At 41.4% G+C, this 23,760-nt stretch overlaps 1 protein-coding gene across 2 annotated transcripts in view; it reads left to right on the forward strand.

Moving 5' to 3' along the window:
• Positions 1 to 23,760, forward strand: part of SLC12A1 (solute carrier family 12 (sodium/potassium/chloride transporter), member 1) — a 48,791-nt gene that overhangs the window by 22,263 nt on the left and 2,768 nt on the right. For both annotated transcript variants that reach the window (XM_010159369.1, XM_010159370.1), the window contains exons 13-24: positions 716 to 817; positions 2,671 to 2,826; positions 4,483 to 4,582; positions 4,668 to 4,779; positions 8,661 to 8,801; positions 10,690 to 10,796; positions 11,658 to 11,740; positions 14,286 to 14,429; positions 16,333 to 16,464; positions 16,696 to 16,807; positions 19,049 to 19,135; positions 21,385 to 21,520. In XM_010159369.1, coding sequence (XP_010157671.1) covers positions 716 to 817; positions 2,671 to 2,826; positions 4,483 to 4,582; positions 4,668 to 4,779; positions 8,661 to 8,801; positions 10,690 to 10,796; positions 11,658 to 11,740; positions 14,286 to 14,429; positions 16,333 to 16,464; positions 16,696 to 16,807; positions 19,049 to 19,135; positions 21,385 to 21,520 — 1,412 coding nt within the window. The remainder of the gene's footprint in view (positions 1 to 715; positions 818 to 2,670; positions 2,827 to 4,482; positions 4,583 to 4,667; positions 4,780 to 8,660; positions 8,802 to 10,689; positions 10,797 to 11,657; positions 11,741 to 14,285; positions 14,430 to 16,332; positions 16,465 to 16,695; positions 16,808 to 19,048; positions 19,136 to 21,384; positions 21,521 to 23,760) is intronic.

Below are 23,760 nucleotides of genomic sequence, written 5' to 3' on the forward strand. Positions count from 1 at the left end.
TAGTAACACCTCAGTGCCACCACAGCCTCATTTTCAAAGATGAGGGGTAGGTGCAGTTCCTGTTTGTGCTGCTGGAAGACGGCAGCACTTAGAAATGTACCAAATAAGGCAGAGACTCCAACTCTGAAAATGGTTTTCTAGTTTATGTTGCACATAGCTCTGAGAAAATCCTGAGATAATTAGGAAGCCATCTCTGCCAAGGCTTGCCCACCCACCGTCAGCCCCAAAGCAAATCCCAGTTGGCCCGCACTGGTGGTAGAAAATCCCAGGTACCACATTTAGGGATGTGGGGATTCTTAAATCATTTTTTCCAAGATTTGAAATCCATGCTGTGTGACACTAAGTAGATAGGAAGTTTAGTAGAGAGAATTCAGATTGCCATTTAAGAAGCAAAGCAGTAGTTTTAACTGTAAGCCTTTTGTGAGACGCATGTGTCCTCACTATTATATATTTAAAACTCTGAGATTTTCACCAGATCTACACCATGAAGAGCCAGTCTGTGGGATCCGAGTATAACCTTGCAGAGTACATAACACTATTAAAATCAGCATACTGAATGAAGCTGTTTCAAGGTGGCCTTTAATTAGTACCACAGGAAAATACCCAAGCTCTCTCTGGATGACAAAGTCAGACAGTGTCCAGATTTAATGCATCGTCTGGAAAGAGCTATCCAGGAAACTGCTGCTTGTGTCTGACCTCTGTGTGTGTCTTGCAGCTGAACTGAATACCATTGCTCCCATCATCTCCAATTTCTTCCTGGCTTCCTACGCTTTGATTAATTTCTCCTGCTTTCATGCCTCATATGCGAAGTCTCCAGGTGAGTCTGCGTTCGGCCGCGATTTAAGTGTGGGCTTCATAGTTTGGTCTCTGCAAGTTTTTGTCTGTATGTCAGAGAAAGCTGCAGTACCTGTAAAATATGTAAGCTGTGTGAGCTGAGGTTTTACTGCTCTCACGGAATATGATGACATTTTATTTATCTCCAAAAGATAAAAATAATGGCTCTAGTCCTTACATTCCCTACAGTTGTAGAGGATGAAAGAGACTTTGGTGGATCCCACTGGAGCAGAAAAGCTCCTCCTCAGGGTGTTTTTTTCCCCCTCACTATCACACAACATGGGTGGATAAAAGCCGGACGACTCTAGCCACATAAAGTAAGGTATAGCAGGGAGCCATTATGCCCTTCTCCTCCAGACTGACTGCCACATTTACAGGAAAGTTCCCAGGAACAGTAATTGCAGCAGAAGTGATACTGCCTGGAAGGCAACACAGAGAAGAAGAACAGGTCCAGCAAAGAGCATCAGCATAGCTCTGCAGAGGCTGGCTGCAGTATTGTAAGGTGAAGCATAATGAGGGCCAGTTCATAACTCGAGAGCCCCTCAATATTTGGGCAGGGAAAGAACATTGGCTTTCAGGCTTGTGCATCACCACAGCAGAATAATTCTCATCATCTTCATGAATGGAGGAGTGACACCTTAAGGACTCGAGTTAATCAGCTGAGCAACACTGGATCTGGCACACAGGAAAGACAATTTCCTGCCACTGTGAATCAGTTATTCAATTCAAGAAGAGAGGAATACATTTTTGATTTCCAGTGTGAAGAAACTCCAGTAGTGACATAAATGCTTACATCAACTTCCTTCCTATAGATCTGCATGGTGCCATTTGTTCAGAGAGCAGCAAAGATGAGCACTTCTGCTAATTACCTGCACAGCTGAACAAATGCAGATCTGGTCTACACAGCCTTGGAGCTGAGTGAGAATTATCTCTATAGACTTCACGTGTGCGCATCTGACTCTACTCTGCCCCTACTTAACATTTCAGACAAGACTGCAGCCATTTTTCTTCTCTCATTTCCTCCCGTTAATTTCTGCCAATTCACAGTGATAGATTATAATAATTGCAAGGCTGCAGGACAGCAAATGTCTTCACAGCAAGACCTTCCCATTCCCTCATTACAAAGATGACCCAAGATAGAGCTGCTCAGCCTCTCCTTGGATCTTCCCTGTTATTCGCCCTCTCCAAAGTGTCCGCTCTGTGGAACACCTGGCAGAGACCTGCAAACCATGGAGGCTCACTGCTTGCCTCATCATTTAAATTGCTAGCAGGGGATGGATTCCATTCTGCAGCTGACGAGCAGCAGGGATAATATCAATTTAGAGTCAATTGCGAATGATTTCCCTCTTCTGCAGTGGGGCCAGGCAATTTCCAAGTTTAAGACAGCTGCACTTACAGTATTGGGATAAGCTCTCCTCTCAGCAAGTGTTTAGCTCCCGTTAATGAGTCTATGTATATGCATCTAAAGGACACAGTAGTCAGTCACTTGGAGTTACAGGAAAATCTATTTTCAGTTCTGAACCAGTGAGCTTTAATCTGGCAAACAGTACATATAAACAGAATGGCTACTATAGCCAGGCTGGACAAAGCAGTAGCAAAGCGTTCGTAGGAAAAGGCTGGTAAGACCCAGCACTCTGCATATAGAAATCACTTCAGCCAACACCTAAAAGTATCTGTTGACACTCACGGTGCCTGAGAATTTGCACATATAACTCCTACCCCTCCTGACAGAGCCTGAAACAAATTGTACGTGGGTTTGAGTGCACAAAATCAGTGGATCACCACTTGATCGATATATTTTCTGCTCTTTCAATCTCCTCAATTCTCTTTAAACAGGTTGGAGGCCTGCATTCAGATATTACAACATGTGGGTGTCACTTTTTGGAGCCCTGTTGTGCTGTGGTGTCATGTTTGTCATCAACTGGTGGGCAGCTCTCATCACTTACGCTATTGAGCTCTTTCTATATATTTATGTAACATATAAGAAACCAGGTAAGGGCACAAACCACTATTATTTTGTTTATATGTTATGCAGTCAGGCTGGATTTTATACGTATTAATTCTGCTTACAGAATTAGACATTACCTTTTCTCCAAGTAAATTAGACATTACTTCTTCTCTTTCTTTAGAGGGAAGTCTAGAGCATCCCATTAAATCCCACTTCATATAATATAGATTAAGATAACACTCTGCTGAATTTTTGCCTGTTTAACAAGCACTTCAAGTACAGTTCAGGGCTTTGTGTAAACATTCCAGCACACCAGTTTATTCCCATCACACCTTTACTACATTTGGGCTTTTACCTGAGTATCGCTCATAATTATTTTCCATCCACACTCCTGAACCTTGCTGTGCTCTTAGCTGACTCATCTGGGCTCCTCACTCAAAATGCAAACCTGCTGTCCATTATACAACAAAAATGCCAGCTGAATTACTCAAATTGATCATCCCCCAGCACCTCCCTACCACTCCTCAGTAAATCAAGAAAGATGAGTACACTTTACTGCTGGAAAAAACTTGCTGAGCAAATCACAGGAGCTGTCCTTAAAAATCTGTGCGCTAATACAATGCAGCACCAGTACGAGACTGCACTGTCTGGTTATTCATATCCAGCACAGAACTAACCCAGGTCCAGATTTCAGTGCCTGAAGTACTTCTGCACTAGAAAAACAAATAGCACAGATAAAAGACGCAAGTTTCCCAGCAGAAGATGTGCTTTCAGTGCAGCTAACTTGGGATAGCCACACCTGGTCTGAGCCTGTGTTATTCCTTTCTGTGTATACTGCTGCACTGTCACGTGTCCCCCCTCTCTGCGTCCTCACACCCACGGGGACGGTCTGTGGTTCTCTCCCTGTAGAGCTGTAGGAGAATGTGCCTGTCATTGAGGATTTATACCCTTTCCTAGGACAGTGTCTTTGCTGCAAAGCAGCTTAAAGCTTGGTTAAAATCACTGAAGACACTGCACAAAACCTATCTCCTGCTTTCTACAGGCATGAGACTTGTTCAGCACTGTAGGGCTCAGAAAAGACTAACGTACCTTAGAAAAGGAGACCTCTACACAAACTTCCACTTGGCTGCACTAAGAATGAGCTTTATATCTTGGCATAACAGGACTCAATCTGCATCCATGTAGGTCTCAGAGTGTGGAAAACTGTTCCTTACCCGTCTCCATTCACCAAACAGCTGCACAATAACCAGAAAAGATGTATGTGCCAAAAGTATTTTTGGAGAACAATTTTTGACCTATATAGTAGAACGGAGCTAATTGGAGCTAGCAATGTTCCTTCCTAGTGGTTTAATTTGAACTTCCTGAAATTCCACAGCAAATATACAATTCAGAGCTGTCTATTTCATACATGGGAAGAGGATACAAAGGTAATGGAACAGAGAAGAAAACAGGTTTTAAGCAGAGGATGAGCAGCTCCTACAATTTCTATGTAAAGAATGAGGCAATTTATTTGCAGGTTTCTTTTTGCATGACACAAGCCAAACCTATTCTATTATGAAGCACAAAGAACAATAGCTCTGCATCTATGAAACATGGGAGAATATACCCTTCTTTGACTCAGAGATAAGAAGATTGCTGACCTTTGCAATAGAACATAGGCCCATGGATTAATATGCATTATTTATCTTTATTATATGCAGAGGTAAACTGGGGCTCTTCTACACAGGCCCTTTACTATATTAATGCCTTAGACAGTGCTCTGGCATTAACTACGGTGGAAGACCACGTGAAAAACTTCAGGTAAGACCTCAGTGAACGGCTGAATGGCTTATTCTGAATAAGTACAACACCCAGTTAAATACAACCTCTTTTTTCCTCCTAACAGACCCCAGTGCATAGCACTGACAGGAGCTCCTATGGTCAGGCCTGCTCTGCTAGACATCACACACACTTTCACAAAGAACAACGGGCTGTGCATCTGCTGTGAAGTGTACACGGTAAGGGCAGCTCACATAAATCTGAAAATGCAGCGCCAGTAGGTGCTGCAGATCTCCGTTTCACATTCCACCCTCACGCGGCGTACAACGTTCCCACTGGTGCTGATGGGCGTCTGTGCAGACCCTGAGAGTGAGTCGCCCCGAGAATGAATTTTATCCTAAGTCTTGACAAGAAAGCTATGGGCTGATACAAAGCTGGCTGGAAAATGCCTCATTGAGATGCATCTCAGAGCTTGTAGTAGATGGACCAAAAAATGGTTTGAAAAGAATAAAGCATTACAAGGAAAGATTTTTGGTTTAAAGTGGACACAGCAAGGCTTAAAAAACACCCCAAAACCTAAAACAAACCAACAACCATACAAAAAGCAAAACTTAAAGGATTATAGTGCAAGAGTCAAATTACCCAGGCTCTATTTTCAGCTTTGTCACTGATTTGTAGTGTTGGGGTTTGGCAAGTAATTCAGCTCTCTTTGCAGTGGTTTCTCCAAAACTGTGACAATGCTAATTTTGAGGATAAACATGCTCTCCTGAGATCTAAAGAGAGGAGAAAAGTATATTTCTAATTATAAATACACATGAAATCACCTATCTTAAAGGATGAAGATCTGGTCTGTCATTAGGACAGAACAAAAATAGATGGGTTTGTAGTGTAGAGGAGAAAATGTATTGTTAATATTACAACGACCTTTTCATTTTGAGAGGAAAAAAACCCAACCAGCTCATGGCACCAAATGGGGCTGCATAATCTAACAGTCAGTCCCGGCAAGATAACGTGTTCCTCTACAGAAGTTCAGGAATAATTCATTTAGCTGCCACATTGCAGCAAGGGAGTGCAGAAGATCTACATGTGATTCTTCCCAAATCAAATTAATCTATAAAGAATGCATGGTCCTAATTCTTCTCTGCTGTAACTATTAGCTTTCCCACTGCTTTCAGTAAGCACAGAATCAATCCCAACAAGATCCTGAGACTATGCAGCTTCCTACAGCTGAGTTTTAGCTAGTTTACTGGATTATTAGGCATGTTTCTCTACTATTAGTACTTTCTATGGAGAACTGAGATTTCATTCCTGTCTATATAAAAACCAAAGTCTTTGTGTGTAAGCGATTTCACTGGTCTTTAAAATTATTATTTCTTCAGCTAATTAAGCTAAATTTAATTTGGTTGGTAATAAAATTGTGACATAACCTTTGTGATTTACAAAATTGTGGTAAAAAGTGAAGGATAAAATTCCTAGGAACCATGTTGTAGAGCAGCCTACAATAAATACCGTAACAAACACAGCAAGGCTATTTAGCCATGAATGGAACGCCCAGCATATTCTGCCTCAAAAGCTGAAATGCTGCTAGCTATGTTTAAAGGTTTGAGACACCAGGCCAGACAGAACATCTTCCATTCCTTTTTCCCAGAGGGCAGCAAGAAACTTTCCAGGAACATGGTGATAGATAGACCAGAGATAGACGAAATAAATGTGGCAACTGAACATAAAGATGATTTAAAAGTTATTTGTCTCAGAGGTTGTGGCTCCATGTTGGCTTGAACAGTCTGTGTTTTGAGTGAAATGCGATATTCTGCTTTACTCCCTGCCTTCATGTAAAATATTTTTGCAAGGTTAGTCTTCAGTCTGCAAAGGCACTGGACTCCTTGTACGATTGCACAAACGTGAACACTGATACAAAGGAGGAGTAGGGAAGGACACAGATAGGCTATCATCTCGTAGAAGGGTGGGACTGTCCCCTTGGCCAGCAGAAACATGTTGTGCAAGCCAGTTGGGAAACTATCGTCAGGCACTCTCCTTAGGGAGACCAGGAAGAAGGGTGAGATTTATTTTTTCTCCTCTCCTTCCTCACAAGGGAACTTCAAACTTATTGTTCAGCTTATTATTCCCAGCTCTTTACACGACTCTTCCAACAGCCAGGATCTGCTTATGTTATACGCATCAAATCCAAGCAAACTCCAGTAATTTTACTATCATCCAAGAATGTAGCATGATCACATTAAAGGTAGAGCACATGGACTCTCCATCCTTCCCCTTGTACTTCCCAAATATCACAACGAGTTCAGAAACATACAGGAGTGAGCATCAACCCAGCCCACTTCTGATCAGGTCAAAACTCACTTTTTTAATACACAGAATACTAGTGGCACAGATAAAAAGATGACACATGAAATCTGCCAGGTCGTTTAACAGTTTCTTTCCCATGAAAAAAAAAATTCTGTTTTTTTAGATGGAACTATCTGGAAAGTTTATTTTGAAGGCCTTGCCTCCTTTTCTCGCAGCCAATGCCAATTCACTGAAAGTAGATGTGTTGCACTTAATCCTACATCTGTATAAATGTATAATATATCCCATTTTCTTCCAGGAAGGGAAAAAAAAGTTTCAGTAAGGCTGAAAAGTTTTGAAAGAAGGACATTGAGGATTCATATTCTAAAATGACCTTCTAGAAATTGATTTTGAATTAAGTGTTCCTTCCCATACGTTTAATTTTGGAAAGAATTTCTTTCAGTTCAGGTTTTGCACTGCTCTTGAACGGGAAATAAATTCTGAGCTTAAAGTATTTGCTATGGAGAAAAAAAAAATCTACATCTCTCTCAGCTCTATTTTAACCAGTTTCCCAAGTTTAGCAGAAGAAGCTACCATATACTAACTTACTTTAAACGTAAAAGATTTAAATATCAATTTCAAAAATCAATCTCCTGAGCATGAGTTTACCAAGCCTTCCTAGTTTTATATCATAGGAAACTTCTACCAAATTCTTTAGTTAACTGTTCCATTGGACCCAAAATTTCAACTTACCAACATCCTCAAAAACATTAGGAATTTTACAAAGCACCACAAAGAAATTACTTCTGCACAAAATGAAATGCTGCAGCAAACTAAAGTTCAAAACCTTTTGTTTATAACAAACCAAATGGATAGCACTTCCCAAGTTAGGCACATGGAGTTAGGCACTGGATTTCAAGTGCTTCCAAGCCAGCTTTATCCTTCTGACACGTTCAATTACTCCTTCTGCCTCTAATGTTGTTGGACGCACTCTCACAGTTCGCAATTCTGCTCTTCTATTCTGCCCTGGAAAGCGAAGACTACCTGTCCAGCCTGATAACACTAAAACCAGCATTTGAGAATCCCGAGTTTCCCTCTCAGAGTTTCGCCTTCACTGCAGATCTGGACTACTGATTCAGCTTCCTAAAGATGACATGAAAGGGAATAAGCAAAGCCTCGCAAACTTAAGAGTACAGATTTTTAAAACCAAGTTCCAGAGACATGCTCCCAGACTTATCTCAATCTTTCTAAAGGCCATGCTTGCAGACTTGATGTCTTTCCTGGGCCTAATCTTCTGGCGATCCACTGCCAGCCCACTCTCTGCTGGTCAGGCCAGTGTATCATGTCTTGTGACTTGGATATGCACATGGACTTTGTCTCTTTACTGGAAGAACCTGGTGACAAAGGCATTTGCCTCTTTAACTGTATGGTAACAACCCTCTTCTCTTACTATTAGTAGATAGGAGCTTAACCATGTATATTTAGATCTGCTGAGGCGTGTTTACGTAGTCAAGTCAGGGAGGGACTCAATTCACTCCGAGATGTTTCATCATACCTTAGATATTTTTCTAAGATGTTACAATCCATAGTAGTCCTTCTTTCTGTCAGAATCACTATATTTAAGTAGCATTAACAGCCTCAGCCCTCTCAAACAGAATGTGAATTATGTTAGCAGCACAGTTCTTTTCAAAGGGCTGAATCTCTGTGGACCCTTTTGGGAAATGTATTTTTCTGACTCTCTCCATTCACCCCCACAGCAGACTGGGTAACTCTTTCAAAATCACTGTGTGATGTATAATACAAAGCCTTCTTAATAATATTTTATTGTATCATGCAGGGCCCACGCAAGCTGTGTGTTAAGGAGATGAACAGTGGCATGGCAAAAAAGCAGGCCTGGCTCACAAAGAACAAAAGAAAAGCCTTTTATGCGGCAGTGGCAGCTGACAGCTTCAGAGATGGAGTCAAAAGTCTGCTTCAAGTAAGCTTTTTGTTTACAGAACACACAGAAGAGTGTTACATCAAAGCATCCCTTTATGTAAAGCTTTACTGTTTACTTGTTAAGAAGTCCTGTGTATGTACGGATGAAGTTATAAACAGAAAGAGCATTCCGGGAGTAGATGTGTATTATATTACAGGTTATTTTGTCACAACATCTAGTGCTGGGGTATGGAATTATGAGACAAGGCAGACCGATTCTCTCCTAAATGAGTAAGACACTATTATAAAGAAAAAAAAAAAAAGGAGGCATCTACAGGGCAACATATGAATGTGTATGCAGCCAACACTTGATGCACTTCAAATCAATTCTATTGTTTGCTATTATGCAGTGTATTAAATATATGAGAATGGTTTTGCATTGCTTGAAACCTAAAATGCATAATATACATTTTCTGCAAATAGAGAAGGCCATCTAAATAAAAGAGTCTGCAATATTTTTCTATTACTCTAAGAATACAGCAGATCATTTCCAACAGTCCATTTAAAATGGCCTTAATGAAGGCACAGAGGCACTGTTTTCATATTTCCCATCTCCCTCTCACATATATGAATATTTAAACATACAGGTACTGAGGCAGAATGTAGAGCAAATTCCCCTCCTTTGCACAAAATACACTGCTGAAAAGACATCAGTGCAAACTGAGACAGTAGGGAATCGACTAAAATACTCTGGGTAAAAGTCCCCCACTGGTAGCCTACCAGGGCTCTTTGTACACTTGCTGAATGGACACTACAATCGAGCAAGATGAAATATTATTAATAAAAATCCCTTTGTTCTATCAAAGCCTCGTGAGGACACTTCATCTTGGGTTTATGCATCATCTCAGTAGGATGTCTTTCTGATATTTCTGAGAACTGTTACAGTCCGATGATGTCTTCCTTGCCATTACTACTAAAACACTATTGCCAAAGTCAACTACTGGACCACAAAGAATTCCAGCAAACAGGAGGATAACCACATCATCGTTATTGTAACCTAAGGACATCTGCATTGCTTTGCCAACCAATTATTCAACTCAACGTAAAGAGTGCAGATGCATCAGTGCCACTCAAAAAAACAACAACCCAAAAACCAAGGTTCCAATAATTTTTATCAATTTTCTTTTTGTTAGTAGTAAAAATTGGCACGTATAAGAGCTTGACAAGCTGGTGTATTTGTGGGTCTCCTCCTGAAGGTTCCCAACACCCAACTGAGTATTTAGACTTCTATAACAATTAGGTTAGCTGAATCTAGATCTGACCACCCTTACTCGTTCAGGTTTTAGCATCCAGGCACTGTTTTGGAGGCAAACTAATATCTTGACAAACCATTTGTTCTTCCTGTTTATAAACTGCAATTTTATCTACAAAGCATGCTCAGCTAATTTTGGATAATCTTTTGGAAAGAATACAGCAAACAGAACAGCAACAGTTTCTAAGCTCAAGGCAAAAAAATTATTTTAAAGCAGACATGCCTTCTCTGCATATCTGAGGTGTTTTAAGAGACTTCAAACCCAGTTCATCTATTGACTATTCCAAATCTGATAAAAGTTTTACACTATTATGTCAGAATGAGCATACAAACAGCGCTTGAACTCTCTCGATTCCAAGTTATTGAACCATTTTAATGAGAGCATGTCAGAAGAAATGCAAATGAATGCTAATTTAGCAAAACTACATTTCTGTCATCTAAAATCATTTCTAGTTGGAATGATTTAGAGCTAATCTTTCTGCTTTCTGCATGGCTATGAGCATGAAGGACATTCATGAAATGCAATCTAGTTGGAAGTGTCTCCAGAACATTACTTCGGCTATCTCTTGCCATCACTTTTCATTTACAGTAAAAGCATGTGTGTGTACCTTCTCAAGCAGTGTTTTAACATTGTTAGGCCTCAGGCTTGGGTAGAATGAAACCCAATACCTTGGTGATTGGATTCAAGAAGGACTGGAGAAATGCCGCTGTCGCGCAAGTTGAAAACTATGTGGGCGTTATACAGTAAGTCATGGTTCAGCACCTCTTTTTACTCCTCTCAGACTAGATTAATATAGCATTTCCATACCACATGTGACGTGTAGAAACAACGTAAGAAAATACCTACAAATCTGGGTTTGCTAGCTCTGTAACAGAAGTTTCTGCCCACCGAAAAAGGCTCCTTGGCTTCATATACCCAGCAAGATCTGCGTAGCAAACATCTGGCACTGTCAGAGCTGATGTGGCTTGACAATGCTACATAAAGAAGCTGCACTGCTGTCAGCAGTGCTTTTGCAGAACTGTATTTTCCCAGTTTTTGTGGGCAGGAGCTCAGAGAAAAACCACCCTAATGTACGTACTTAGGGAAAAAGAGAACATCACTGAGTTCTACTTTTAAGCCTAGGAGACAGAGGAAGAGCCTTGGTTCAAATCTCGTGTGTGTAGGGCTCAGGAGCTCTGTGGGTTGGGATTTAACTAGGAAATAGTCATTTAGAAACAGGCTTCTCATAGATTCCTGTTCAAAATTCACCTGTAAAGCTGAAGCAAGTTAAAGAACAACAAAACCCACACCGGCTTTGTTGTTTCCTCAGAGAAGGGAGAAAAAAATTACCCAATGGCAATGTAGTTCCTAAAAAGTGTTATCAAAGACCCATTTCAGGAACAGCCTATCTGTTCCAACGCACAATGATAATCTGTTTTTAAATGCGGGAAGAAAGTTGATAGTATTTTACAATTCCTTCTGCAATTTTACCTAAAGCAGCCTCGTACATGGCAGTAACACCTCCCTGGGAGCACTAACACTTCCACTGATCTGCTCAAAGTACCTTTCCCCATTGACATGCCTGATGCAAGAAGATATTTCTTCTTCTTTTTCTTTCTTTTCAGTGATGCCTTTGATTTTGAGCTCGGCATGATTATCGTCAGAATTAGCCAAGGATTTGATATATCTCAGGTCCTCCAGGTTCAAGGTATGTGATGCCTCAATAGCTGAATATCTATGCTGGTTACATGCTCAGCACAAGAAGGAACCAGACCGATAATGTACAGGTCCTCCTTGGTTCTTTCAATCCTGCCCAAAATCCTTGCTGAAGCACTGACAGTGACAGAAGGAGGCCAAGCCTCACACATAAAGGGACTCTGCACACCAGAGAACTCAGCTCCCAAAGTGCTTCCAGCACAGGCACAAGCTAAAGCAGTAAAATCATGCTGTGCCACAGCAACCAGCCACTCTGCAGCATGTTTCCTTCCTACTCTTGGAATATCTTCCTCCCTCTGCCTACCTGAGATCTCTGGGACTGGTGGGAATCAGGAAGCGCCACGTTTGGTACCATCTCTGTGGAGAGCTGGGGCCCAGAATGTTCCCACCCATGCGAAAATCTGCAACCCACAGGAAACACCAGTTCTCTTTTTCACCTTTTTCTTCATTCTTCCTTGGGTTAGCGGTGCGTACCTCAGGGAGAAAAGGAAAACCTTTAACCATACCACAGCTGTTCAGGGAGACATGCCACCTCGGTGGAAAAGGTAGAGGGAGACAGGGCATGCAGACAGCTGCACCTAAACAAAGGGCTTCCAAGAGCCACATACAACGCTGGCCTTCATTCTTCCTTTTCCTCTTTAGGACACAGAGGTCTTACTGGCTCCTCAGGTACCCTGGGGAGGGAATGACTCCAGGTATAAACCCCACCAGAACGATTCTCTAGGTTTTCAGTCCGATAATTTCCCCATTTCTCCTAAGTTTGTCCACTTGAGCAGACAGACATGGCCTAAACCTGCACATTACTCCTGGTGTCCCTTGTCCTCCCCACCAGATAAATGTTTTGTGTTATAAATGAATTAGATAAAATCTATAGGCAAGGCACATCGGCAGGCAGAAGAAGAATGGTGACTCTTTGCTGCCGCCTGCTGAAAACCGGCCTCCGGCTTCTCCCCAGTTTCCCAGAGACACACAGACCGCACTCAGAACTGCTGGGGAGAACACCCAGAAAGGACCCAAGTGCCTTAGCTAATTACAACCAACATTAACTCCCCGTTAAAGAGGGCGGATTCTAGGATGAGGCAACCCTGAAAAGCGAATCACCTCTCAGAATCAAACCAGCACTTTTAAGAAAGCAAGCTAGAGGAGTATTCACCCAGCAGGCTGGCAGCATGGAGAGCTACAGAGCAAAATTATGGGGACTTGAGGACAAATTCTAAACTAATCCTGCTTTTTTTCTCCCTCCTGTTGATAACTGAAAGAGATCTGCCTGTCTCTTTGCTTGATGTAAGCCAGAAACTGACTGCTCAAAGATGCAGTCATTAGAACACCAGTGAAATTACAGTAAATATCAACTTTGCATTCTTACAAACTAACAAATGTTCTCCGAGTGTTAAGACACAAGGAATCAGAATGAATTAGGAAGACGGGGAGGGGGGGGGAAAGGAAAGCCCTCAAATACACAAAAATGTTTTGAAACAGACACAGAGTATGTGTAGTGGGGAAAAAAAAAGAAAATCATTGTATCCTATTATACTCGCTACAGCATTCTGTTTAATAGCCTGAAATTGTACCTTTGAGTAGCCATTAGGTTAGTGACTATCGTGTCTAATAATCAGAAGCACAAGGCTGTCATGGATTCTGAAGTAAGAGAAATTATATTCTTGCCTGTTGGCAATTGAGAGTGCCAACAGAGCTAATAATGTCTAGCTAGTGAGGGTTTGGGGTTTTTTAAACACAATGTCTTAAATGAATTTAACTCACTCTTAGTTCATGTATCAGTCGAGTAGTTTTCCATATGAAAAAAGCTTTCTGCAGGCAAATGCCTGGCTCATACTAATTAGTGCCTCACCATAATATATTCCACAACAACACATGGTACCTTTTTCCCAGCAAAAGTCTAATATTGCTAAGATGAAACTGTTCTTTTGTATTACTGAATGTACAGACTTGGTTAGCTAAATCTTACATCTTTGCAGCAAATGCTGAAAAAATCAAAACCTTAAAAATATTTCAGCATAGAACCTGATGGCATATTCAGGATCCGTGCATACTCCTGAGAATCTTGAAGTTCGAAGCCATGTGACCTTGTTCTTAGAATATGGACCCAAGGGCTAGAACTCACTGCCCCAGCTTTCTCACTTCAGGAAAACAGTTTTCCTACGGCATTTTCAAATTCTTGGGGAAAGAAGCCAACCCAACAAATTTACAAACATAACTCAATAAACAGTATCTCACGTAACTATAAAATACAGAAATACCGAATTTGATCTGGCAGAGGAAATCTGAGAGAAGCTGAGTACACACCACAGCTGCAGGCGTGGGCACCCTAAGTTAGGGCTTCCAGAGACAAATTCAGCTTCCTCTTCCCTATTGGTCTGCAAGGAAAAAGCATTATAAGAGTGTTTCCTCCCAGACGCTTTATGTTGTGTACAAAGTGCCACAACAGCAATTACATCACCACCATTATTTCAGTAAGTGATTTAATTTAAAATAGAAAGTGATGTGTTACCAGTCCCCTTACTCTTCCCGATATACAGAGGAATTAGAGAAGCTGGAGCAGGAGAGATTGGCACTGGAAGCTACCATTAGAGAAAATGATTTTGAAGAAGGAAAAAGTGGCTTCTGTGGATTCTTCAAAAAAGCCAGCACACTCAACATCTCAAAACACGAAACAAAAAAGGGTAAGTTCCAAAATTACAGCTTCTCCCTGACCCTTCAATGCATCACACCTTCACCAATGTGCAAACTGGACTTTGAGTCCCAGGAGAAAACTCCTGAGGCACACAGAGGCCCCTGGAACAGGACCTACCCTGTGCAGACCTAGCCTGGCAGCAACAACCATGTAATACAGATCAGAGTGAACATCCTCTGCTGGCAGGACACGCCACCTCATACAACACAAGTGACATTTTTCTCCCTCATTAGCAAGATGAGCTTCTCAGCTCAGCTCATGTTGAATTCTATTTGTCAAAAATAGCACATGGCTATTAAAGTTTGAGGAATACAGAACACGTTGTTTTCTCTTTTGCTGGACTTTTAATAGGGTGTTTTCAGTTTTTGAACAGAGGCCTTTTTTCCCCTCTTTAAAGAAAATAGGAACATATGCACAATATTCGGGGAACAAGCAGCCTCACTTTACTCAACAGACACACACAGCTGAAAAACAGGTAAAAATAGCACTAAGCATAATTTCATAAAAATGCACAAATGAAGGTGGCAAGAGTACTGAAAGTACATACACAGCACGCTGTCAAATCACTAATTAACGCATAACTTAAATGTATCAGTGATGAAGTCAAAATTACATTTCAGATACAGGAAAATGACACAGAAATACAGAGAGAATTAAAGGTCTCATTTCACAATTGCTAGGCCGCTATGATAATGACCCACCTGAAGCCATGCTTGTACACAGACACGTATTTTCAGAATTTTCACCTGCAGAGACTCTCACAACTGCTGTGCAGGCAGCTCCCACAGGTATCAAGAAGATCTACAGACTGAAGACATAAAATGGCACTATTCTTTATTTGGCAGACTTCAGTTCATTTTGCAGGCTTCAGTAGCATACATTTTTATAACAAATACCATAAGAACATGTGCCCCCGTTTCAACAACCCTTCTCAATTTAGTACAGAAAGGCATAAAGGACACACAGATTACACACTTTGCCTCTATATACGAGATAGATGATGCTAATAAATATACCTGCCTCTCTGCTTTGCTTGCACGTTCATCCGCCCCAGAACTGTTGCATCTTCCAGCAGAGATACTGGAACTGTAGAGGAAAGCCAGTAACTGCTGTAGAACTATCCTGTCCACACTCTAGAAATACAGGAAACACAATCAAAGCATTTTCAGAACCTAGCAGATCAGAATAAAACCTCTAAAGAAGTCTGTCTGCTCCGTTTAAAATACTGCTCTGGCACTGTCTCTTTGAAATCAGTGAAGGAGAAGCAGTAATAAAGCCACAGGCTTCAAAAGATGGAATGAGAAAAGATATTGTTAGTCCATAGGCAAGCCTGTACCTTTTAACGCCAGCCAAGCAAACAGCAAGAATCAAAGTTTATTTGCAATTAACAACGGCCTTCTCAAGCATGGGGAAGTGGCCACATATGCTTGTGTTTTCTGCCTTCCAGTCCTAGCTTCACCTCTGCCCTCGCTGTACCCCGTTAGCTCTCCATTACTGTGCATTTCAGGGAGCTCTGCATTCTACAACCACCAGCTGAGCATGTAAGTGATGTAAAAGGATGCCATTTACTTCCACCAGATATTCCCCAATTGCTTTTTAAGGCCCCAGTGAATTTTAGGCTAACTAAAAAGATCCAGAGAGCAAATAATCAGATAACCCTTTTCAAGATGTCATAATCCGGTGACAAAGTATTACACAAGCTTTGTGCTCTGTGCATATTGGTATATTAAACGTTCATAGCATCTGTGCTGTAAATTTTTTTCACATTTAAAGTATGGAAATTATGTCAGAGACTTTCATTTTCCTGATGCTTTCCCTCCACTTAGCTCCCTAAAGCTACTCGTTGCCTCACTTGTCAGAAATCCTTCCACACTGTTTCCTTCTCGTTACAGAGAGCACCATTAACACAGTACAGTCGATGCATGTGGGTGAATTCAATCAGAAGCTGCTAGAAGCCAGCACTCAATTTAAAAAGAAGCAAGGAAAAGGTACAATTGACATTTGGTGGCTGTTCGATGATGGAGGTAAGGAATTCAAGTAAGAACCGCAGGGAGAAAGATTTCCGTGTTACCAAATATAAAAACAGACTTGGCAACTTGCAAAAACGTGTTTTCTTTTAAGATTACATAGTCAATTTTCTGTCTGGCTTAAATGCTTTAAGATTAGCTTGTGTCCAACGCTGCCCAGCTGAAGGATGGAATTTTTACCACACGATGCACTGATTTATCTTCCTGCAATTTTATATGTCCTTACAGGTCTAACAATCCTAATTCCTTACATTCTAACTATCAGGAAGAAGTGGAAAAATTGCAAATTAAGGATCTTCACTGGAGGAAAAGTCAATAGGATTGAAGAAGAAAAACTAGTGTAAATATAACTATTTGTCTCACTGTTTTAAGAGTTCGAATTGATGCTGAATACAATGCATATACAGCGGGAAGCTGGGAATTTCTCAGCACAGCTGGTTTGTTGTACTGTGGGCAGCATGAAGAAAACTTATGTACTTGATAGGAAGGTGTTGAGCTTATGGCATAGCCCTCAAGGCTCGGTGTAAATGGAGATTAGCAAAGGAAATTCACACGCACCAGTTTTCCCATTAATAGCTCATACTCCCTTCTTTAGGAAGAGCAGTCGGCACTCTGTAATGAGAATGTAATTAGTTTTATGGGATTTACATGAGATTGTCCAGTTAACAGTAAGTGATATTGCACATGAAGCTTCTCATATGCTAATACCGTGGATGGACAGCTCACATAAATGTGATTATCCATGGTAAAATGTAAAGGAGAAAGAGCAAGTTAATCAACATCAAGACCAAGTTGAATTGACTTAGGTTTTCCAAAATAGTCTAGATTTCATAATCATCATTTGCCTTCAGGCAAATGAAAGGTACTAATACAAACTTATTTTCATCACCACTGTATGTAGGACCTTGCCTTCCAAAGCACTTTACACACTAGGGACACAGGCTTTTCCACACCGGTGGAAACAGGCCAATCTGGGATGGAAGTCAGTAACTGCTTACCAAAAAGCAGCAGCACCATGTAGTGAGTTAAAAACAACAGATCCAACCAGAACTCCAGCGAGATGGATGCGAGGACAGGAGTTAGAATTTAGCCAGCATCACTAGGATTATGACACAGTGCCTCGGAAAAACAGCTGCCACAGGGATGCTCCCTTAAGCTTTGGCTTTCATGTAAAGCGAACTTCACTCCACTGTGGTTCTGTCAGTTGTAAGGATTACCCCAAACTTAACATACCTCCATAGAAGAGATTCACAAGTTCTTCTACAAACTAGTCTTCCACTGGGTGAAAAAGGTCTTACAGCGTAAGGACGTGTTCTCTGCTCCTTGCCCGGAGTCTGCTCAAGCTTGGCTGGTCAGCAACACAACCGGCTCCTGGATCTAGGCACTCAAGTGTCCAAATTCCGTTCAGAGGAAGTAGGGGGTTTTGACAGCAAATAGGATTTGTCAAAACATGGCAGATCTTCACAGAGGCAGCTCTGGCACCTGCATACACTGCTTGTCCCACAAAAGCCAGAGTGAACAGCATGGTCAGTATAGTTGACAATTACCTAGTTCATCTGCAAGAAAACAGGATGTAGATGGATTTCTACCTAAATACTACCTTTCCTCAACAGCATATTCTACCCACCACACAGAGAAGCCTTCAAAGAGAGAAATCTGGAGGCCAGGAGGCTATTCTATTCCCTAGGTAGATTTAATACAACAACATCCAAATACAATTTCATACATTGGATTTCCAATTCAGAAATTAAATTTGTCTGGTCTTTTGCTAACACCTAACTCTCCAAATATTAAAACCTTTCCACAGAGGCTGAGACTTTGCTCTTTCTGCTGTTCAAAACAAGGACTGCCCCAAGGCACATCGATTTATATAAGCAGAATGTTCTACTTATATAAAATAGAACAAGTAAATTCTCAGGTCATAAGCAAATATGTATTTCTGTCATGGTTTGTTCCTAAGAACTTTCTGACTTTTTCAAATTCCAAAAGTTTACCTACAAAGAAGAAAAAAAAAAAAAAAAAAGGTGTGGGGGGAGTGGGAAAATGTTTAAATTCATAAATGAAAGAGATTCTCTAAGTATTCACATTGTTGTGGTTTAGCCCCAGGCAGCAACACACATCAACTGTCCAGACCAAATTTTCACCAAGGCATACATTACCAGTGTTGTACATACCCCATGCACAGAATTCTGATAATAATAGAATGACAGAAGCCTTCTCTAACTACTGGAGAATTCTGTCCTACCCTATTTTGAATATTTTTCCTTTATAATTGAAGCCTTTGCAAATACTTAAAAGTACTATTTTTCCCCAAAATGTAAACACCCTTCCCTCTGTCTGCTATTCATTTCCACTTTTCACGATTTTCATCAATCATCAGTTAAATGAATTATACTACAGCAATATCATATCAATCCAGGTCTGTAATTGGAAACTGAAACACTAAAGCATTTAAAGTAATTTGTCATAGAGTTAAAGATAATGAGACAACTGCGTTTGATATCTTAACTCATTTATGTGTGCTCTTTGATGCAAGGCACTCAGAAATATAGTGATAAAGTGTTCTCTGTTTTGTTTTCAGGATGGCTTCACTTCTAAGTAAATTCAGAATAAAATTTGCTGATATTAATATCATTTGTGATATCAATATAAAGCCCAACAAAGAAAGGTAAGAAATGTTACCAAAATCCATTATTTAGCAGGCCTTTATCAGGAGCTGGGTTCTTTTATGTTGAGCATTAAAAAAATCCCGCACCACAAAGAATAACACTGTCACTTTATTGCAATAATTTTCCAAGTATCTAGAGTAGGAAAAAGAAAAGGACCTTTTAGCAATCACAACTCAAAGGGTCAAACTATAGGCAGGCTTTTTTGTAATGTTAAAACTTAGTTTCAATGAAGACTAATTAGTGCCCATACTTATGAACCACTAAATTTAACAGGCATTTTATGATGATTTCTCATATCTATTTATGTTGCAATAGTTTTTATCATATTATTCAGTCAGTCGCAGTTCTCTTGTAAACTCACCATCTCTGCCAACTCAGCCTTCTGGGTTTTACCATGAATTCATAAACTTAACATTTTTCTGGCCAAGCATAAGCATACTTCTCCTTTCCCAAGAGAACAATATTTTAATACTCCTCTATCACTAAAATATAATGAAGGTTCAATCTTTTTAAACATTAACTTATCTACAGAATTAATGCTCTTAGGCAGGGGGTAGGAAGTTGGTAAAATAGTCCACAGGAAACTCTACCTCCAACTGTATTAGCTAAAAAAATAGAATAAATCTTCAAGTCTTTGCTTTCTAAAACATCTCTTTCCAGAAATCACCTATTTCTTCTGCTTTATGTAGACAGAAGTATATAGCAGGTTGCTCAGGGAATAACTGAATCCCAATTCAATTCACAATAATGCTCTTGGTCTTAGAGATCCTCCGAAAATGTTGTCACCTTGCTATGCTCTCTTCCATCCCATCCCTTACTCGCCTCTTGATAGACCCATAGCTATTTCATAGTCAAAGGGCTCCTCTTCTCCCAATGCCTTTCCTCTGAGTGCATGTGCAATCTCAGGTTAGACTCTTAATACTGTCCTGTTTCTCCACACACATAACTTTGCAAAAACAGTCCTAGATTCACCAGTGTTTCTACACTGCATTGGAGATTTTGACCTAGGAAATCCAATTAAAGAATATAAGGATTTTATTACTAGATACCTAAAGTCAGGTATCAGTGCCCTCTTGATCTCTCAGTTAATATTTTGTAATTATATAAAGAACAGTGCAGCATACTTCTCTTTTTTCCAGAACTGTGCAGTGATTTTACATCAATAAAAGCTATCTAAAAGAATTCGTATCTGGCATTAACCTAAATACCAAACACATTTGCTGCATCAGGACTAATGGAACAGAACAAGTGAATATTGTGCCAGACACTTGCTGGACCACTGTATCTCTCCCAACTGGCATCCCATTTATTTCACTAATAATAAGAGGATTATCACTATTTTACATACTGAAACAGACACTAAGGATGCTGATAAACTCTCTGGCATTTTAGCAACATTAAATGCTGCATGCCACAGCACCTTTAACCCATCTCTTGACTTCCTGGCCACGCAGCAAAGTCCATCCTGTGCACAGCCTCCCCGTTCACTTCCCAGTGAGGCCTGTCAGCATCAAGTGCTCATAGAAACAAACTCATATTAATATAAAGGGAAACTCCCCGAGGTCTCTGTGGGATGATAGAAACTTTCAACAAAGAGGCAAGCAGGAAGTGCAGAAGGATTACAAACTTCTCCAGATGATGACAGTCAAAAGCTTCAAGAAACCAATTGAAATTTAGAGAGAAAATCTGTGGAAAAGTTGGAAAGCGAACACAAATCTGAGCCCTCACGTAGCAAAAAACCACTGCAGCATTTCCTTCAGCCCCTTGCTACACGAGATTTCTCTCACCTGTTTCTCCATCTCATCAAAACAGTAACAGCAAAACAGTATCAGTCAGTTGATTGCTCCAGCTAATGCTAAAACAATAATAAAAGCTCGGTATTTATGAGGAGACCCATATTCACTGTTAACATTAGTAACCAATATGTTGCAGTTTGGGGTTACTGTAGAACTAATTCCAGTATTTTTGCAACAACTAGGGAAACGCAGAAAATTCTCTGCAACTGTAATAGGCCAAATGCAGTGTTTAATGATCCTCAAATAACCTTTCAATTATCCTCCAAAAACCCCAACTTATACTGTGGCACAGCTATAACTTGGGGCACAATGTAGCAAAGAATAGTTATAAAGATTTTGCATGTTTTTTAGCTATAATTATAGTCAGTGGGGCCTGCAATACACAGTGTCTATGAAACGCGTTAGTGAGTTCATACCCTGCAGCAAGGCCTCCCTCATAATTCCCGTTTCAGCTGGAAATTCTTTGAAGAGATGATTGAACCATATCGCCTCCATGAAAGCTGCAAAGATATAACAACTGCTGAGAAATTAAAGCGAGAAGCTCCATGGAAAATTACGGATGCAGAGCTGGAAGCATTCAAGGAGAAGGTAAAGCCTTGTTGATGTTTTTACATCTGTAGCTTTCCTTACACCCCAGATTTTTGAAGCGATTAGTAAGAAAATGTGAAATACCAGATACGGAATGGGAAACATGACACGTACAAACCTGTATTTGATATTTACAAATTGGATTTATATTGTAAACATTGCAGAGGTGTATTATGGTTGCATTATTCAGCATTCTGTGAGACCTTGGCATGTTTACACGGCATTTTCCAGCCTGACGAGAAGCTCTGCCCACATCAGAGCCAGTCAGATGGAAACCACCTCTGAAGAAGAAGCCACACAGTACTGTGCTGAGCCTGAGCTAGTAAGATCTGCCGAGAGGTTTATTAAATGGTTTAGAGCTCAAACCTCTCAAAAAGAGAGTGCAATTCCAAACACTCATCACTTTGGGAAATTCAGAACCGAATGCAGACCCTACAACTGGCTCTAGGAATTTTTCCAAAGGCAATATTCAACACAGATTCATGCCTCAATGGCAGAGAGAAGACTAAAGCTGCCTACAAGGCAGGAGCTCTCCCACAGTTCAGAGGCACTCTAAGGATGATGTTAGCTGATCCACTAGGTGAATTAGAGCCTGAGCTGCTCTTTAATTTTGTTGGAACATACCTTTTTAGCAATGAACTGCTGGGCTTGATCAGGCCAGTGTCAAAAGGATACTGCAAACTCTTCCACCCTTAAGAGACAGGTTCTCCTGTAACTCACAGAGAATTAATCTAGCAATTTTATTTATGGTTCCCGTTAGATTAACCTGAGTGCACTGAGAGGTTAGTTATCTCCACTTTATGGTGCTGGTAACTTCTGCAGCGGAGCAAGGATTGTGAGGCTGAGCTCAGAGCTGCTAGAGGTCACTGCCTGACACATTAACGTAAGCTGAAATCAATGGTGATTTAAGATAACACACTATGCCGACTGCAGAAGCTGGGAAGCAGACTGACTGCTCACTGTATTACCCTTTTCATAGATTTGGTAACCAGCACAAAGTTATGCTGGTTATGCCCTTAGCCACAGAAGACAAGGGCAGGGACTGGGAGAATGGAGAGCCATCCATGGTCAGTGAGGATCAGGTTCAGGAACACCTAAGGCACCTGAAGGAGCACAAGTCCATGGGACCCGATGGAATACATCTGCGGGTCCTGAAAGAACTGGTGGATGGGGTTGCAAAACCTCTCTCCATCATATTTGAAAAGTCATGGCAGTCTGGTGAAGTTCCCCGTGACTGGAAAAAGGGAAACATAACCCCCATCTTTAAAAAGGGAAAAAAAGAGGACGCGGGAAACTACAGCCCAGTCTCCCCTGTGTACTTGGCAAGATCATGGAGCAGATCCTCCTGGAAATGATGCTAAGGCACATGGAGAACGAGAAGGGGGATTGGTGACAGCCAGCATGGCTTCACCAAGGGCAGATCGGGCCTGACTAATAGGGTGGCTTCTACGATGGGGTCACGACCTGGGTGGATAGAGGACGGGCAACTGATGTCATCTACCTGGACTTGTACAAAGCTTTCGATACTGCCCCACATGACATCCTTGTCTCTAAACTGGAGAGACATGGATCTGATGGATGGGTCGCTCAATGGATAAAGAACAGGCTGGATGGTCGCACTCAGAGAGTGGTGGTCAGCGGCTCAGTGTCTGAGTGAGCGGGCCGTGTGCGCTGGCAGCCCAGAAAGCCAACCGTATCCTGGGCTGTATCCAGAGAAGTGTGGCCGGCAGGTCGAGGGAGGGGATTCTGCCCCTGGACTCTGCTCTGGTGAGACCCCACCTGGAGTGCTGCGTCCAGCTGTGGAGCCCTCAACATCAGAAGGATATTGACCACTTGGAGCGAGTCCAGAGGAGGCCATGGAGATGCTCCGAGGGCGGGAGCCCCTCTGCTATGGGGACAGGCTGAGAGAGTTGGGCTTGTTCAGCCTGCAGAAGAGAAGGCTCCAGGGAGACCTTATAGCACCTTCCAGTGCCTGAAGGGGCTACAAGGAAGCTGGGGGGGACTTTTTACAAGGGTCTGTAGTGACAGGACAAGGGATAACGGGTTTAAATTGACAGAGCGACATTTAGATTGAACATCAGGAAGAAATTCTTCCTGGAGAGGGTGGGGAGGCACTGGCACAGGTTGCCCAGAGATGTTGTGGATGGCCCACGCCTGGATGTCTTCAAGGCCAGGCTGGATGTGGCTTTGAGCAACCTGGTCTAGTGCAAGGTGTCCCTGCCCATGGCAGGGGGGTTGGA

This window comes from Eurypyga helias, unplaced genomic scaffold, assembly GCF_000690775.1.
Source record: "Eurypyga helias isolate BGI_N326 unplaced genomic scaffold, ASM69077v1 scaffold19099, whole genome shotgun sequence".
Lineage (NCBI taxonomy): Eukaryota > Metazoa > Chordata > Aves > Eurypygiformes > Eurypygidae > Eurypyga > Eurypyga helias.